General features: G+C 35.4%; 1 protein-coding gene across 4 annotated transcripts in view; it reads left to right on the top strand.

Annotated features, from left to right (window-relative positions):
• The window catches only part of ZFAT (zinc finger and AT-hook domain containing), an 89,175-nt gene that overhangs the window by 62,888 nt on the left and 7,839 nt on the right, over positions 1-18,448 (top strand). For all 4 annotated transcript variants that reach the window (XM_062570661.1, XM_062570659.1, XM_062570662.1 and 1 more), the window contains 5 exons: positions 973-1,061; positions 4,229-4,367; positions 10,979-11,097; positions 12,538-12,664; positions 14,467-14,597. In XM_062570661.1, coding sequence (XP_062426645.1) covers positions 973-1,061; positions 4,229-4,367; positions 10,979-11,097; positions 12,538-12,664; positions 14,467-14,597 — 605 coding nt within the window. The remainder of the gene's footprint in view (positions 1-972; positions 1,062-4,228; positions 4,368-10,978; positions 11,098-12,537; positions 12,665-14,466; positions 14,598-18,448) is intronic.

Raw genomic sequence — 18,448 nt, 5'->3', positions numbered from 1 at the left:
AAATATAAATCAGCACCCTCTGAGAACAGGCGAGACAGGTCTTGGCTGTTATCCTTTCTCTTTGGTAGCAGCCAGCTTCCAAGTCAGTGTATACGAGGCATAAACTAGTCTCAGTAAGTCTCAGTATGTTCCGTTTTTTGCTTTGGGGAACTGTCATGGGAGACTTAGGGTTACTCTAGAGATTTAGGTGAGAAAGGACAAAAGTTCATAATGAACAAGCCAAATAGTTGTCATTTGAGCTGCTGTTGATGGAACAAAGGATGTCCATCGTTTTCAAAACTATGTGAGCAGAAATAAAATACTGGGACACAAGGCCTCTGTATTATTTGCCATGCAAGTTTTATTTTATTTTATGACATAGTTTATTTCTCCATGTATTCAGGATGAAGCCTGTATAGAAATCTCTTTGAGAGTAATTCGAGTCCTTGTTGGAAGAGTAATTCTAGATTTCTAAACAAATCTTGTTGTAAGAATAATACGTCATACCCAGCCAAAAATATATCAAATATATTTAACTTTTCTTTAAGTTTATTTGAACCATAACAATTAGGTGCTTGGAGCAGAAGTAGTTTGAACACATATGAACATAATCAAATATCTCTCTTCTAAGGATTTACAGATGTGCTTTATGAATAGCAAAATAACTCTACCTGCAGCTATCAATCAATGATTTCCTTCTTCCATTTAAGCTATACTATAGTAATCTTTTTTTCTCCTCCCCAAGGGAGTATCCCAGGAGTATCTCTGCTAATTAATGCTTACAATTTAATGATGACACTCAAAACCCTTTTTTCTTCTTTATTACCCTTAACTCTATTTTACGAGATTTTTTGCAGAGCTTGTGCCAAACTCACAGTTCAGTTGTTCATTGTTCATTTTTATCCCTTTGGAAATCTGCTTTATGAAGAAATATCATGAGTAGTTTTCTGAACTTAAATAGAAAAAAAATCAATCTTTTTATTCTTGTTTCAGGAAAGCAGTTTAAATGTACAGTGTGTGATTATACAGCTGCCCAAAAACCACAACTTTTACGTCATATGGAACAACATGTCTCTTTCAAGGTAAGAGAGCAAATAAATCATGATTAATGATAACTCATTTAGAAAGACATGGAACTTCAGATAACTATTTTAAAACTGACAATTTTTTCTTTCTGGTGGAAATTATGAGATCTTAACATTTTAATATTTAGTTAATTTTGAGTTTACATTCAGACTTTGAGTTAGTGCATGATAGAATAACAATGTGCTAGAATTATTTTGTTCATGGACAATTTATATTTAGTATCTTTCCTTACCTAAATATATATATACTTTTTGCAATGTAAAACAAATACGAGCGTGTTGTCTGACAGCCAATCCTTGAGAGAACTAACTTAATAACTATTTCAGAGTGTCTTAGGAAGTGAAGTATTGAATCCCCTGCATCACTGTTGATTTCCCGCTTTAATTTTCTGTGAGAGTTTGCCAGTCTAATGTGCTATAGATGAGTTTATTTATACCTGAAGAAATTGGAACGAATTAATTCTAAAACACTCTGATTATTTAAAACATGTCTTGGAAAGAGTTTTGACTCTTGTTAATGTTTCTGTGAAGTGTTTAGATTAGAAATAGTCTTTATATTAAAAAAATGTAGTTTGGTTTTATTCCTAAATCTCTTGTTGGTTCTCAGCATGATAGTTCTTGATGCAATGAATTGTGAAATGTTATATTCAGGAAGCGGAAAATATACTAGTTTCGCTTCCAGAAGAAATCAGTATTTTCTACATATAGAAAATGTAACGCTTTATCTCGGCAATGAGCATATTTCTTACTGAAGATATACTATTTTTATGTGTAACATCTTTCATTATCTAACAAATTATTTTGCTTCTGTAAAGAGTACACTTTAACCATTCCTAATTAGAACTAATGCTGTGTACCTCCCTAAAGCAGAAAGGAAGACAGGCTTTTGGTTTACAGTTTAAATTTTGAAGACAGATGTATAAAAGGAAAATTAAGCAAGTCTTCTTGAGAAATGAGACATTTTGAACAATATTATTTTAAAATTAAATTTGTAGGTTTTGTATTGGAATTGTATCTTTTTACAGGATTTTTTGTAAATGGAAATATACTATTTTTTTCTTGTAATAGCTAATGGGACAACAGGACTTATAATACAGTTCTTTAAACAGAGCTAGTTCTGACCTCAGGGTAGGTTGTGGTGGTGGTGGTGTTTGTCTGATACAGAAACATGTATGAAGTAGCAGAATAGATGTGGCTAGCAGAGATTAACTTTAATTAAGGGTTAGGAAGACTTTTGGCTCATAATACAAGAACCTGAAAGGCAGTGGAGACTAAATACTTTAGAAGAGATTCAGAAGAAGCTGAATATGACAGAGGAAGGGTAGATTAAAATAAAACTGCTGCATTGATATAAAATGATTTTAAAGCATTTTAAAGACTAACTTGTTTTGATATATACTTGCTGTTTACTAATGCTTGTCAGGTTGTTGAAGTGCTGTTTTTACATGTCTTCTGTAAGTGTTTTTTGGCCGGTTTAAACAATGTATATTTATGCTGAACCTTTCTTTGCTTTTTCTGTATCTTTAGATTCAAGTTTATTTTTAAAGTCTCATTCATAAAGATCATTTCTAATTGACATAACTTTATCATTTAATGTATTTTCAAGAACATCAAGATTGACATTTCAAATAAAAAAGGAATTCCACTCAGATGTATCTATCATTCATTCATTCATTCCTCCATACTTAGAAGCATTGTACTTGCTTGCAGAACATGAAAATCAGTGATGTGTGAATGTTCTTTTTAACTAGTATCAAATTCTAGTGCTGAGTCTTTTTGACTCATTTATTGCAATACCCTGGGTAATTTTATGATTGTAAAATACATTTGAATAACTTGCATTGTCAAGAATATTGTTATTCAAATTCTTAACTTTTTTTTCTGAATATTATATATCTATTTTTGCTACAAGCATGCTTAAAGTTTTCTATAACTGTAAAGTATCCAAGGGTCAAGGTGTTGTTCTATCTTTTCAAAATATTTTCAAGTTGTTGTCCGTGTTCATTTATGCTTCTGTTTCAGGGACATCATCAGTTACACAACAGTGTAATGCAAGGGTCTGCCCGCATCCATCTGCTTGCAGTCTGTCATTTTTCGTGCATCTTTTCAGTCAGCGTATGGAAAACAAAAAGCTTTTTAAAAATCAGGAAAAAGAAACTGATCGCAAAATTCAAACAACTGGAAGGGAAACAATGTTATAAGTTACTACTGATATTACATTTTTGACTTCTGTGTGGCTGTACTAGATTTTACGTTGACATGGATCTATAAGCAGTCAGCACATACTTGTCAGAGAGTTCTCACCTTGTTACAATCTCTGATATAATGAAACTCATGTTTATGGATTCATTTGAATATGTTTCCCTAGAAAGTTACTCTGATGTCAGGCCAACATTATGTCCTGAGGAGTAAGGAGGACATTTACAGAGAAGGTCGTTCAGCAGTGAGCGTGTGGGACAGCCCTCCCACCGCTGTTTATACTAGCTCAGCTCCATCCGACTTTGCGCTGTGGGCGGCAGTGGTGTCTGCTGTTGCACCACTGTCATACAGTTTGCTCAAGACAACCAACAGAGATGTAAAAAACAGCCCTTCTGCAACGGAGTTTCTAAATTTGCAGACACTGCAAGAATAATGGGTATATTCTTCTTGTTGGTTATTCTGTGCATTATCATAATGCTCAAGTATTCTGTTTGCACAAAACTATAGGTATTGTGCCATTAGCTGTACAAAGCTTGATTTAAGCAAAACAGTCGATATGTGTGTCCTCCTCTCCTCTCTCAATTTTCAATCCTGCTGCTTGATGGCAGCTGAGAACCAGATCATTTACTTGCAGTAAATTTACTTAGAGTAAAAAGCCTTTTGCGTGGTCAGACCTGTGATCATCAATTATGAAAACACACAACTCATGCAACTGTGAAAAGCAGGTAGTGATTTTATTATCATGAAAATACTTACTGTCTTGCACATAATAAAAAGTATCAACTTCTGGGTAAGATTTGGATATAACTTCCATTTATAAGGCATTTTGTAAGGTCTCTTTGAAAGATGTGTCAACCAGGAATGAGCATGGTTTCTGTGGATTAAAATATTGTGGCTTAGATCTGTTTCTAGAGGAAGCCAGGATATCTGTATTATGTTCTGATGTTCTTCTTTTTTGTTTCTAGCCTTTCCGTTGTGCACATTGCCATTATTCTTGCAATATCTCTGGTTCCCTGAAGAGGCATTACAACAGAAAGCATCCTAATGAAGAGTATGTAAACGTAGGTTCTGGAGAACCTGCAGCAGAAGCACTTTTGCAACAAGGTATATTTCCACCATATGTCAGATCTTTTTTTTTCTTCTTTTTTCTGAAAAGACTTGATGTAAAGATGAACTTTTGTGACATATGCTTTCCTCAGTTTATTGCATGTTATGTGAAAAATCACTGTTTCTTTTTAGTAATTCTGAAATGGCCACCTTTCACATATCATTCAGCATCTTTGGTTTTGGATTTATAAGGGCAGATGAACTGAAGTTTTGATCGACCTTGCCTATCCATTAAGTTGTATGCATTTATCATTTTTGCTCACATGTCTCTTTTCAAAAATAAAGAATCAGTCTCTCTCAAACTTTATGATTTACTGTTCAATTTCTATGACAGTTCTGTAAGGTTGAACTAACAGGAAAAAAATTGAGCAGTAAATGGTAACAAATTATTGCCCCTCACACACCCCCCCCAGACAAATGGAGGTAAAAAGATTACAGGTAGAATTAGTTAGCAGTAAAAACAATATAGATTTTATATTCTGGAGTTTTGGATGCACATTGTGAATGCCTGTTTAGGTCTAAGAATAAGCAGTAAAATTTTGCATGTTTCTGGTAATAAATTTAAGGATAACCTAATTGCATGTTTAGGTATATATTAGTCAAAACATTCTGTGGAGATTTTCAGGCATGCAGACTGCACTGAAGTTCCCAGTGCTTGATGCCTCTCCATAGGAGCCAAACACTGGATTTCCTACTACCTTCCTTCTTAAATGATTGAAACCAGGTGCACAGCTTTCCAAAAGAGGATGTAAACTGCCTCTTCTTCTTGCTGCAAATAGATGGGTAGAAATGATTCATAGACTTGATTTAAGAATCGGCTCTGCATTCTTGATTTACAATAGTTGTGCTACTTTAATCAGCTGATGTGCCAATTTCAGTGCAGAAGCCTAAGGTAACAAGATAATCCTGGTAAAGACACCTGGAGAGAAAGACAACAAGATTTGCAGAGAGCTTTCAAAATTCAAGATTGAATATAAGAGTCAATGGGATGGCAAAGGAAAGTGAAAATTATATTGCAATAGTTTTCAACACATGTATGTAGTAGCAAAAAATTACATCCCTGGCTGTTGTAGTTGTTTATAAAATTCATCCCAACTGAAGTTCTATATCCTTCCGAAAAGACGGTCAGTGCTACGAGTTGCTTTGTTTCTGGTATTTCGCCTTCATCTAGGTATCCCAAACTGTAATTTGTTCCTTGCAGGGCAGTTCCATGCCTGGATGCCAGCAAAGGAGATACATACAGGTGTCTTGTTTCCCAAAAGAAGTTTTGCTATTGTACACAGGGCAGATAAATCAAAGCAAACAACTGACTGTGCAATACCTTGTTGAATATAAAATGCATTTAGAGATTTGGGAAGCGCAAAGCTCATGCTGCCTAGTGCCAAGGGAAGTACAGAAGAAGAGGAGAGAGCCAGATTACATATTAAATTGCATTGGATTAAAAGTGTTTTGCTGTTTGGTAAAGCTGAGTTTCTTATTTCATTTCTGATAATTTTAGAAAGTGTTTTCTCTGTTTTTGAATAGAAACTACAGGTCTTTTTTCAGTGTCTTTTAGGATCTTTAGACTTTTTTTTTCTTGTCAAGGAAGAATAGAGAGCAGAATATATGATAATAGATAATGAATAGAGCATAATTCTTCCAAGATGACATTATTTCTAAAGAATATTTCTAAATTATTCGTCCAATAAAAACCTTTATCTATCAAAGGCATTAATTCACATTAAAATAATACTAGAGTTCCGACACACAGAAAGACATTCAAATTAAAAGCTGAGACTCCACCTTTAACTTGTACTATAACGGAGAGAAGCACAACTACATTAAAGATAAAACTTTCAGCCCGTATTATCTTTAATGTGACATTTCTTCGTTTCTTTTTCTCAAAAAAAAATCAGAAATAGTTAAAAAACAAAACAAAACTCAAACCCTACATCTTTGTCTGTAAATTTCTGAACAGGAATGTATAGTAGAATTTTACAGCTATTTTCATAGACAGTGAATGTTGGTAGAAAAACTGCAGTCATTTCCAAGAGGTAATATTTACCTGGGCTGTACTTACAGGTTGGTGCCCTGCAGTGGTGTTCTTGAAGGCAAAGCTTTGCAGCATGGGGAACTTTGTTGAATTTGCAGAATATCTGAGCACTGCAAGGATTTAATTCTCCATAGATGCTATTAAAGCTAAGTTCCTGCAATTGAATTCTATTGATGGGAAATTAAGGATCATTTTGTAATTTTTTAAACAAATAATATTAATCATATGATATTTAGGTCTCCCTCCTCTTTGTGGCCAGAAAACTGCACTTCTGAAAATAAGTCTTTTCCACTGAAACAAACAAACCAAAAAAAAAAAAGTTCTTGAGAATGCAAGAAGAACAGTCTTAGGCTGAAGATACTGTAGTGAGATTAAAGAGAGCAACCTTTCAATTTTAACTGTGATGGACATGCTTTCACGACACTCTTTCATAGACATGCTAAAAATGGGAGGCCTGCAGATATTCTATCATACTATGGGCAGTGCAGTTTTCCTGACTGAGGAAAACACTGTTCCTCATGGGAAGACTGTAAGTTGATTGAGATTTACATCTGGAGTTGCTAAACATGAGTGCTATTGAATTAAATGGAAATATTCCTGAATTTGGTATCATGAAATAGTGTACATCTGGGTCACAGCACGAACAAATCAGTGTGGACATATTACGCAGGATGACAAGATGTACCTTTCTGAGCTGGTAGGGTCAGCAGTTGCAACTTGCTGCCTGACTACCTCTATGAAGTTTTAATTTATTGTATTCATAGATTTGAAAGCAATTTTTAAAAATCACTCATGCAAACAACTCTTCAGAGCTGTTATTAAACAAGCCCTTCAAAATTAAAGGACCACAGACGAGCATGAAAGGAGAGAAATGACCAGCATATGAAAGAGTTTGGGTGGAAAAAAAAAAGAGAAGATAACAAAGATTAAAGTCTAATAGAATGTGCCTATATCTATTTGTCCTATTATATATTGCTTGTTCTTACTGTCCACTGAGCTAAGGATGAGTTGCAACACACTTGCTCATGTTTTTTCCTCTGTTCTTCTGACCTGCTTATGGCTGCATTGTAGACACTGCAAATACTGTGGTCAGAAATATGTATATGAGTATAAAGTAGTAGACTCTAATCAATATTTCTAGAAGTGCTTATAGAATGGAAGAGATAGCATGCTAATTTGAGCCACTGCATCAATCAGAGATGGACAGCAGTATTTTATTTACAGGCTTATATTAGAAATTTTCATCAGTCAAGATCAAAAATAAATCCTTTTTTATAGAACTCTATGATATGACATTTATTCTTAATTATTTTAAAGTACTAAAGATACATAAATGCAATTACAATGCAGTGTAATTTTCACAGGAGACGAGAGTATCATGTATGCGTTACCCTACAATTAGATTTTTGTTTGCTTGTTTATTTATTTTATTTTATTTTATTTTTGGTGAGATCCAGCCTTCTTACTCATTTGATAGCTTCATTTTTTAGCTTAATTTGCCCTGCGGTGCTGGGCAAGTTGCATCTAATTTTTCTACAAATTGTTTCTTTTCTCTGTATTAGTTTTCCCTGTCATTGATTGTTTTGTTTAGATATTTCTGTACCCCCTGGAAGAGGGCTTTTGTATTTGTCTTTGTGTAGCCTCTATGCTATGTTAGACTACTATCATATCATCATATGCTTTATTTTAGTGTAAGATGATAGTTGTCTTACTGAGATGCTAGGCCAGTAAAGGAGACTTGGAGAGCACAGATTGATGCCACGATGGAAAAAAGTTATGGAACTATGTGTTATTTATATACATCATTTTGTTGCAGATGACAGTTTGGTATTAAAAGTAGGTAAGCTTGGAGAAGTTATTGACCTTCTGTATATGTTACCTATTTATTTAATGAATTGAATAGAAATTAATTTTCCTGAGCTTTGATATCAATTCACTGACTCAATATTTTACATTATCAGTTTAATTCTGTGCTTCCATTTGTTGTTCTTTAATTAAAGTCACAAAGATACAAGTTGCAGCTTTAATTAATTTGATGTATTGTTATCACAGCATCACAGAACAGTTGTGGTTGGAAGGGACCTCTGGAGATCATCTAGTCCAACCTCCCTGCTCAAGCACGGTCACCTAGAGCATGTTAGACAGGGTTGCATCCAGGCAGGCCTTGAAGATCTCCACAGAAGGAGACTCCACAACCTCTCTGGGCAACCTGTGCCAGGGCTCCATCACTCTCCCAGGGAAGAAATTCCCCCTCACGCTCAGGCAGAACTTCCTGTACTTCCATTTCTGCCCATTGCCTCTTGTCGTATTAGAGTTACTTTCAATATCTAAGTAATAAGGAAAGGTCTTCTCTCTTATTTTTTTTTGTTCTAATATTGAAGATTGAGGTGGAATGAATATTTCATTTCATACAATATACTTGTGCTAATCTGAACTAAGGCATTCTGCTGTTGTGAAGTGGGCATGTTAAGCCCATTAATAGGGAAACTATCAGCTTTTTATAGAGACTGTGTTGAGCATCTGCTGTAGTAGTGATGTTTGGTGAAGGCTTATAATAGGTTGACAGCAAAGCAGGACTAGGTGGGGGGGAATCTTACAGGAATTATAAGTTTCAGTGAAAGAGCTTAGCAGGTGAGTGTAATTATTCTGTTTCATCAAAATAAAAAGTTTAATTTCTTTCCACCTGTAGAATACCATATGGTAGGTTTCCATTACAGTCGAACTGAATGCTTTCTCTAATCGCTGCACTCATGAAACACTATGTGCAATCGGAACTTGGCTTCTAGCCAGCTTGCGAGAGTAGGTTTGAAGCATTTGAACGTGATGGGCGAGAGTCGTCGTTTGCCATGTTAATAGGTAGACACCCGTCTGGTGGCATAAGGCCCTTCTGTAACATTTGTTATAGTGAGTTCTAGTGCAGCGATTTACCACACGCAGATTATTTCCATTCTGCTTTAGTCACTGAGGGGGGAAAATACATATTTTTTTTTTTAAAATAAACACTTATTTGCATAATTGCATGCAACTGAGATCTGACACTTGACCAAATGAAACCATAAGAAAAATAAATAAAAGCTGTTTAATCTAGTGTAGAAAATTGGAAACATATGATTTCATTATACTCAGCTTTTACCTGTAGTGCTGCAGACATTGTGCCAAATTCATGTTACGCACCATGAAAGAAAACTTTGGTTTATAATTCTGCTTGTTAAAATAAGTGGTAGAAGCTCCCAAAACCAAAGATATTTGGACAAAGGTGGCATTACAGTTCTAACTTTTCCTAATTTGCCTTGAAAATTGTCAGAAAAATTAATAGTGTTTGTTTGAAAGTTGAGAGAGAGATAACATCTGTCTAAAAGGAGATGCGTTATTTAAAGATTATTAAAGTGTGCCTCTATTGTGCATGTTAAATATAAAGATCTTAGTATTGTTTCTGAGCAGTTAAGATCTCAGTTGTTTTTATAAACACTTACACGAGAAAATACCAGCATTTTTTGAAAGAGCACAGTGCACTATGGCCCTGCATTGTGTCGCGAAGGCCATCGTACCGGGGTCCTGTAAGACAACAGAAAACAAATACTCAAATCTTTAGCTTGCCAGAGGCCTCAGTCTTGTAGAACTTTGGAGTATACATTCAATTTATATTTGAAGCTGCAGTGATGTACACCAGGAGAGGCATTAAAAATGGTCTTTCGGGAACTCTTTGTGATTTGAAGGAAGAGGAAAAAAGCACTAGTTTATCATTATCATTATTTGAATACGTGTTCTAAGCTTTGTTTATGGCCTGGAGAAAAGCATCGTTCACAGATGCCCCCCGACTTGAAAGAAATGTCACTCTAAAACTGTGAGGAGGTGGCTTAGCTTCATTTTCAGCCAGTCACCACTATGGGAAAGGTTCTGCACAAGCTGCAGCATCTCTTGCAATGCCAGTAATTTCTGTGGCCCAGCAAAAAACTGTGATGAGAGCTGGTCAGACTTCCCATAAAGTTACTCTGTTTCCCTCTTTAACAGGCAAGCCACTTGGAGAATGGCTTTCGTTAGCAGAGCAAGCCCAGTTTCTTGCCCGCTAGATGCCTTGTTATTCCTCACTTTGCAATTTGTCCTGTGTTTCTCCTTTAACGTCCAGCTCCACAGAGACAAAACTTAGGTGGACCTAATTACAGAAATGGGGCAGCAGCTGAGACTAATGCAGATAGTTTCCTGCTCTGTCTTTCCCTCCCTCTACAAATCCCTCCCTGGGTATCCCAGGGATGTGCAGAGGGAGTGAGAGATGGGAATAGCAACTTTGCACCCAGCACAGGGAGGCCTGCAGGCAGGGAGGCGGGATTGCTATACTTTTCCTAAACATACAAGTTATTCCTGACTTCTTCTGTCGCCATCATCCAAAATTATTGAGAGAGTTCAATTACTTTGTTTTTCCTTTCTTTTTTTTATTGTTGGATATTTGGACAAAGTGAAGCATTTTGAATTTTAATTGTGTGGTTTGGCAGAAATGTGGTCATATTAAATAGGTCTTTATTGCCTGGAAGAAGAATTTATATAAAAAATAACTTAGTTTATTTGTGTTTCCTTTTAGGTGGCATTAAGTGTCCTGTTTGCAGCTTTGTGTATGGTACAAAATGGGAGTTCAATAGACATCTTAAGAACAAGCATGGTCTGAAGCTAGTGGAACACGATGGGGAGACAAAGTGGGAGGTAAACCAGAGTTGCCATGGCTTTACCACTATTTTTTTTTTCCTAGAGAGGAAATAAAGAATGTAGAATAATAAGTATTCAAAAATGTGTTCTGGACTTTTTATAAGATTAGGAGGACATGTGATCTCCTTTATGTCCGTTTTGAATGCATACAGTGCTATGCTGTTAAGCTTGACTGCTTTAATATCTGATAGGATTAAAAAGGTTGTAAGTGCTTGCACAATCCTAAGCATGTAGCAGTCACAAGATCACTGATTTAGGTCAGGCTTAAAAAAATTTAAGTTAGATCACAGAAACTGGGTTATAAAACAAAAACAACACAAACTTTCTCAGTTTAGAGTGGAGACCTTGAAGAGTCTTATCCTCTCAAGCTTCCCTCTGTTGTCTTGTGGGTAGCAATTTATTTTAAAATGAAAACTGTTACTGTTACATAAGTGAGCTGACTGTAGGTGCAGAAGTTGTTGCAAAACCACAAAACTATCTAGAAACCTCTATTTAAAAAAAAGAACAATTGGCAAGCTTATTGATGAATCTTTTCTAGTGCCTGAGAGGGCCGTTACTGATTTCCAATGAGAGTAAAAAGCCAGAAGTGAACTGCAGTTGACTGACCTCCCCAATCTGAGACCCATTCTGCTAAACTTCAGGCATTTCTTGCTCTAGGCATAGCGCTAATGCATAATTTGGAAGAGTTATCCTGCAGTTCTTGGGTAACAGTTTTTGAGTAGCTACTGATATGGTGTGAAATTCTTGCAAATTATCACACTAAGTACATTATGGGCAGTTATTTAAAGAAGGAAGGGTAAGTATTTAAAAAGGTAATACTTTGATATCTGGTGTCCACATGCATTTCACAAACTGTTTTCTATCAACGTTTGCAGTAGATCCCCAGACCAGAAAAAATAAGAGGACAAGAATATCTCTGCTGTGGAAATGGCTATAAATAAAATAAATAAATAAATAAAAGGACCCATCAAAGCAGGAATACTTGTTGACAGCTTGTCTTGAAAAAGCACAGTTACAGAAGATATTCTTTTCTAAAACAAAATGCCATTTTCAAACTTCAGATGCATTTTACCAGATCTGCAAGGTTTAGCATTATAAATTGCTTTTGTCCAGAAGGTCTTTATTAGACCCTGATACAATAGAAGTCAATTGTTAGTCATGAAATAACTGTTTAACAGAAATGAAGTCAAGGTAATGTAGCCTTTTAAAACAACTTTTGAAGTAGAATCTAGGAATATAAAGCTATATAGTGATACCACAACTCCAAAGAAATCAATGGAAATGCTAATTTTTAATTAGTTTTCACATATTATTTCTATAACTCTCAATATTTGTCATACAAAATTTATTCCTTTAAATTCAGAACTTTCATTGGTCTCTAATGTGCTAAAATGAAAAGGAGATTTATCAATGTGTTGGCTGGGTTTTGTTTTTAAGTTAACTGCTGAAGTTTCTGAAGAATCATCTACTCAGTATCTCCATATCACAGAGGCTGGAGAAGATGTTCAGGGCACTCAGGCTGCAGTAGCTGCATTACAGAACCTTAGATATACTTCTGAGAATGGTAAGCTTTTTGAAGGTGGAGGTTGAAACACAAGCTACATCTTCTTTTCATAAATTTATAATTCTTTTGAGTACACTTGGCAATATATGATGAGCTGTGAAACTATAACCATGATGAGATTTGTTATCCAGAACTTACTTCTAGAGCTTTATATTTTTCTTTGAAGATAGATTATGAGAAATAGCCATTGCATATGAATTTCTATATCCTTACAACATTAATATTTAGCACACTCTGTTTTGAGTTATATTATTAGATGAGTGGAATTTTCTGTAGTTATTATTAAATATATTGTGAAATCAGCTATCTTGACGGGGTAGCTGGTATGTATCTAACAGCAATTCTCCAGCTATTTTTCTTTCTGTGTAAGTCAACCTGCCGACAGAATGAATGACAGTGGAATAACTCATTTACCATGTTCCTAAGACAATGCTAACAAGCTTAATTCTAATGATACACTAAATAGAAAGTAAATGAGTCAGTATCACATTGACCAAGAAAAGGAAAGGTGTTAAATAATATTTGCTAAGTGGAAAACAGTCTGAAAGAAAAAGAAAAGATATTCAAGTTTCTAAGAGTGTTAAAACATCAGAGAGTAGCATAGGATTTTATGGTTGAGCTTTTCAATATATACATATATGTGTGTGTGTATGTGTATTTGTATATATAAAAATAAATGCATTTTGCCATTGTTTTGATCTTTCTAGTTAATAATATATATATATTTCTGAACTTCCCATTTTTAAATTGAATTTTCAAGCATGTTGTAATTAAGAATGTTACTGACAATTTTTGTATATTATTTAACTTCTAAACGGTGGGAATTCTGAATGAAGAAAACTTCTTGAGAATTTTTCTTAAAGTTTTACATATTTCAGTTGAAATAAGCACAATCATGCAGTATGTTGTACATAATTTCAATTTTAAACATGAGTCTCTAATTTGCAAAGTGAAGTGATTTTCTTTAGTACGTGCAAATTAAAGATGCTTCTTTGACATCTTCCTCTGGGTAGACAGGAAAAACAATGATATCTTGACTAAAGGTAATTGTATAGAAAAACAATGCAGCAAACATTCTGCAGTGCTTGCTGGCTTCAAAATCTTTCCTTTTCACAGTACTGGAGGAGTGTGAGAGTATGGCTATATGTTTTTGTAAATTTACTTTTCCTTTGCCAGGGCTATATACACATCAAGAGGATTAAAAAAAAAAAGAAAAAAAATGGCAAATGTTCGGCTGCTATGCTTAAAGTGATGAGCATGATCTCTGTCAAGCAATTAACTTTTTCTCCTTGGCACATTAGTGATAACTGGATTTGTTGTAGGTTGAAAGGAATTACAGATGGCCAGACAGATGGTAAACACAGACATGTAGTATACTATGTAACTGTCCTGCTTACCGTGTAGAGTTCAAGTTCTGTTTCAGTTGAACTTCTGGCAAGTACACATTTGGATGTGTAAAGTCTTGGAGATTCATAATTTACACTTAGTGTTATGAGTTGTACCTGTTGTTTTCTTAGTCAATAGATTTTTTTAGATATCTTTCCAATAGATATAAAAATGAGCAGTGTGGTTTCACAGACAGCTGATGCATGCCTTCTTCAGGAAAAATTAGTTCTGTGAATGCTTTCTGCCATGGATCTGTTATTAAGATGTCATGTTACTGAGTTGTTGGAAATTTGTAGACAGCTCTGTGAATCAGGGTGAAGGCAGGAGGGAAAAGAGTTTCTGCAGCACTTAGTCACGTGCCATTTTTTACATGTGTTCTACTGTAATGGTCTTATGCTTACTGTCTTTCTGATAAGGTGAAAGACTTGACCCAACGGCTGTGAATATCCTGCAGCAAATCATTGAGTTGGGTGCAGAAACTCATGATGCCACTGCAGTTGCTTCTGTAGTTACCATGGCACCTGGAACTGTAACAGTGGTAAAGCAGGTAAGAGCTCTTTACTTTTCTAAAACAGTTTTATTTTGTCTTCATGTGTTTGTTATGAAATGTGTAAGTGTTCTGCAAGGGCTAAATTTTGAGTGAACATGCAAGAAAGAATTTTTTCAAACCTAACTTTTGACTACTACTTGTATCATCACAGGTGCATGTGCACATACACGTATATACATGTATACACTTACATATGTGTATACATAGACATATGTATACATAGATATATATACACATATTTATACATAAAAATAGGAGGGAATTTTTTTGTGCTTGTATGTATGTATGTGTACACACGCATATATGTTTGAAAATGTGACTTTTCCAAGACATTTTCAGGTTTTTTGACCAACATAGTTGCATTATGGTTAAACATTTAGTTCCATTATCATCTAAAAGAAACGGAAATTCCTGGACACAGCATCCATCTGCAAACAGAATAATCTGAAAGGTCCTTTTGGCTTGTGCAAAGCTGTGAGGTGCATGCACAGCAACTTAGTGCTGTACGTCCATATCCAAAGATGAACCACCATCCTTGTAACTCTGTCAGGTGGTTAATATGAGGCAGACTTGCATGGTCCTAAAGTCAGGTATGCTGAGGACAAATGAGACTTCTACTTGGCTTCAGCTCACTCTGCCTTTCTTATGAGGGGTGCAAGATAAGCAATGTGCAGGCATGTAGCAGCTGTAGTGTTGAGGATGCTCCTTACAGCCATCGCTTATGTGAGACAGTAGTCAGTGTGGTCACCCACATTTGAGGTAGGCTACATAAAGAAAAGCTCAAGCAAATTGCAGCTGGTTGAGAGGATCTGTAAATACTTCTGTTATTACCATGGAAATTCTCAGAGACCAGAGACAGAGGTCAGTATTCAAAAAAGCATGAATAAGATGAGTTGGTAATTTCAGGCTTTCAACTGATAAAGAATTAGGTGACACAATTTGTGGTAAGAAATTAGTTTCTTCTAAAATGAGACAAAACTTGTAAGATATTGGTAGAACTTTATGTATATTTTTCTTGAAGTGTGGTATTGCATAGGATTTTGACAAGAATATTTGCACTGTACAACTTTTGAGTTTAATGTTTTTTGGTAATATTGTGGATGTTAGACTCACAGATGATGGACTTCCCACTCCTATGCCATTTCTGTGAGGAGTGTTTGAGTAATTCCTAACCGTACCTTCCAAAAGTCAGGGAGAGGGGGCAAAATTTGAAGAAAATGCATTTTGAAATGCTCCTTTGCAATAATTACCAGGTATTTTGATTAAAAATCATATAAAGGTTCTCTTTTTATGAAGAGGAACAGCCAAATTTGCAGACTAATCAGAATCAATAAAGTGGAGAGAGATTTCAGTCCTGCTTTATGTGCAGATTTCAAAACACCTTTAATAGTAGAGCCACTGCTGACAGGTATGTCTGTGCTATATATATGACCTATTTAAGTGGACGATTAGCCATTGGTGTTTCTCTGTGCTATCTCTTAATACTGTTGAAAAGTGTTCTGCCCTTTAAAATTCATTTTTTGTTGCCCTTCTTCTACTAAAAGCCTCAGAGAGAATGACTGTTGAACTAGCAGCTGTGAATGAGAAGCTGCATTTGAGAAACTGCATCATTAAACCTAAAAAAGATACTTTTTAGTGGTTCTTCCTCCTTCAAGAATTAGATCTGTTTAGTTTCTGACTCATCTTAAAATCCATCTTCTTCCTTGTGTTAGATCATCTGAACTTGTTGGTGCTGTTTTGTAAAAAAGTGTTTATATTAAAAATTATTTCTCTCACTTTTTATTCCATATTTCTAGCTAGCGTTTGAGTTTACAAGCTGCTGAGCATAGATCACTTCTTTCCCTTGCCTCGGAGCTCGCTCTCTCACACTTTTTTTGCTCTGGTATCAGACTGGTATAAGCACCACTCTTACATCAACTGAAATACTGAATTTGCAGAGAATCTCTTTGCTGCTTTTCTTTTTTCCCTCTTTAGAGTCCTATTAATATAAAATGCCTTTTTTCTCCCTAACTTAAAGTTGCAGAAAAGCAAAATTGGCCTGTGAAGAATTGAAATAGACTCAAGCTGAGTGACCCTGTGGTACCTCTATTTATGTTGAATCTTGCTAATAGCTTACTTTGATGTTGGAAGCGCTGTTCCTCTATTAAATGTTTCATATTTGTACTGGAGTGCTTACTGGCTTTTTTTTCCCGGTTGTTTGGTGCCTTTTCACTTTTCAGTGTGCAGACTTGTGATTTTTCTGAGGGAATATAAGGTGGAGGCCCACTGACAGCCAACTGACTTCTTGATTACCTTTCGTGGGCTTTCTGGAAGGAGTTAAAGGACCAGTGCAGGTCTGTGGGTGTTTTGTTTTAATTTCTCTTCGCACATCTATTCTTTTAATTTTCTGTATAAGTTGATCTTTTCTCAATTCTATTTAATTTATTTTACAGCTTTTGTTACTGTTCCCAGTTCTTATCTTCACAACAGAAGATTGCTTCAGAATTATAACAGCACCGATTTTTAATTTGAGGGAGGGGAAAAAGAAATCCATAAATGACATTACCGTGACTGTAATCCTCTCCTATCGTAGAACTGACAGCTTTTCTTTTTTCTTTAATAATGAGTTGCTTTCTGTGGGATATAACTCACTTGTGCCTACTACTTTGTCAGTTTTTTAATTATGCTGAGTTCCTAATTGTTAACCTTGAGGTGATCTTAAGACATGTTCATATTTCACTTTCCCACTGGAAAATTTATTCCACACTCTGTTCTGTGACCTTCAGCTTCCCTTGTGGATTGTGAGACAAAAAATTCATTCAGGGTGTCAGCAATATATCAGCATCATCTGTCAGTAAGTTTCCACTCTTGTTCTTTAATGGCCTCACCGAGTCCTTGCTTAGCAGCTTGGTTCCATTTTTTTCCTTAACATTTATTTAGTGTTCTGATTTTTATACTATTATGTGGGTTTTTTTCTCTTTCTTTCTTTTAGGCGGTATTATTCCTTTTTTTTATCGGTTCTTACCTTCACCCTTCATTCCTGCTTTCAAAATCCTGTTTTTTACACTAAGAAATTTATTTTAAATCCTAAATTATTAGAATGCACAGTTTTAAAAAATATATTTTTTAAATATAATATTTTTTGCTGCAAATATTACACAATACTGTTGCTGTTTTTCCTTCCTTTTCCTCCCTGGAACTTTCTCACATTACTCCTCCTTACTTCTCAGCCATAAAAGTGCTATTCACACTTGTAACCTGGATTTGTATGCAAATCCCAATGTATCAATAATGCTACAATTTCCACCCTTTGGCAGTTCCCCTAATCTATGTGCCGAGACGTCTGGTGTGAAGCATTTGCGGTGTCTCACATGACCATGAGACTTTTCTGTACAGAAGCAAGCTTTAGCTTAGCCTGTGAGTCTTTTTCAGTACGTTGCTAGATGCTGAATGTATTAGCTCTGATTTTTGACTTATTTTCTGCCAAGTCAGGTGACAGAAACGATACCATGTTTACAGTATTCTGCTCTTACATTATTGCTCTGAGTTGAAGTGTGTATTCTTACTGCATGTGTATGAAAATCGTTAGTACACAGCATAGTGGAGCTGAAATCGGGATCAAATTATCTGAGGACCCCAGCTCCTGAATCGCATGTTGAGACAAAAGTACCAATTTTCAAGTTGGAAACTTTACATGATTTTACAACAGAAAAGTCTTGACAGCATGACAGCAACCAGTCCCAGGCTGAATCAGGATTCAGCATGTAATTTAAAACCAAAAATTATTATTTAAACCAAAAAACCTATTTGACTTGAATTGTGACTGGTAACTAAGAATTGGTTTTTGGCTCCCTTCAGTAAAACAAATA

The sequence above is a fragment of the Rhea pennata genome, chromosome 2, assembly GCF_028389875.1.
Source record: "Rhea pennata isolate bPtePen1 chromosome 2, bPtePen1.pri, whole genome shotgun sequence".
Taxonomy (NCBI): domain Eukaryota; kingdom Metazoa; phylum Chordata; class Aves; order Rheiformes; family Rheidae; genus Rhea; species Rhea pennata.
Note: the sequence above shows the minus strand (reverse complement) of the source record. Positions and strands in the feature narration are given on the sequence as shown.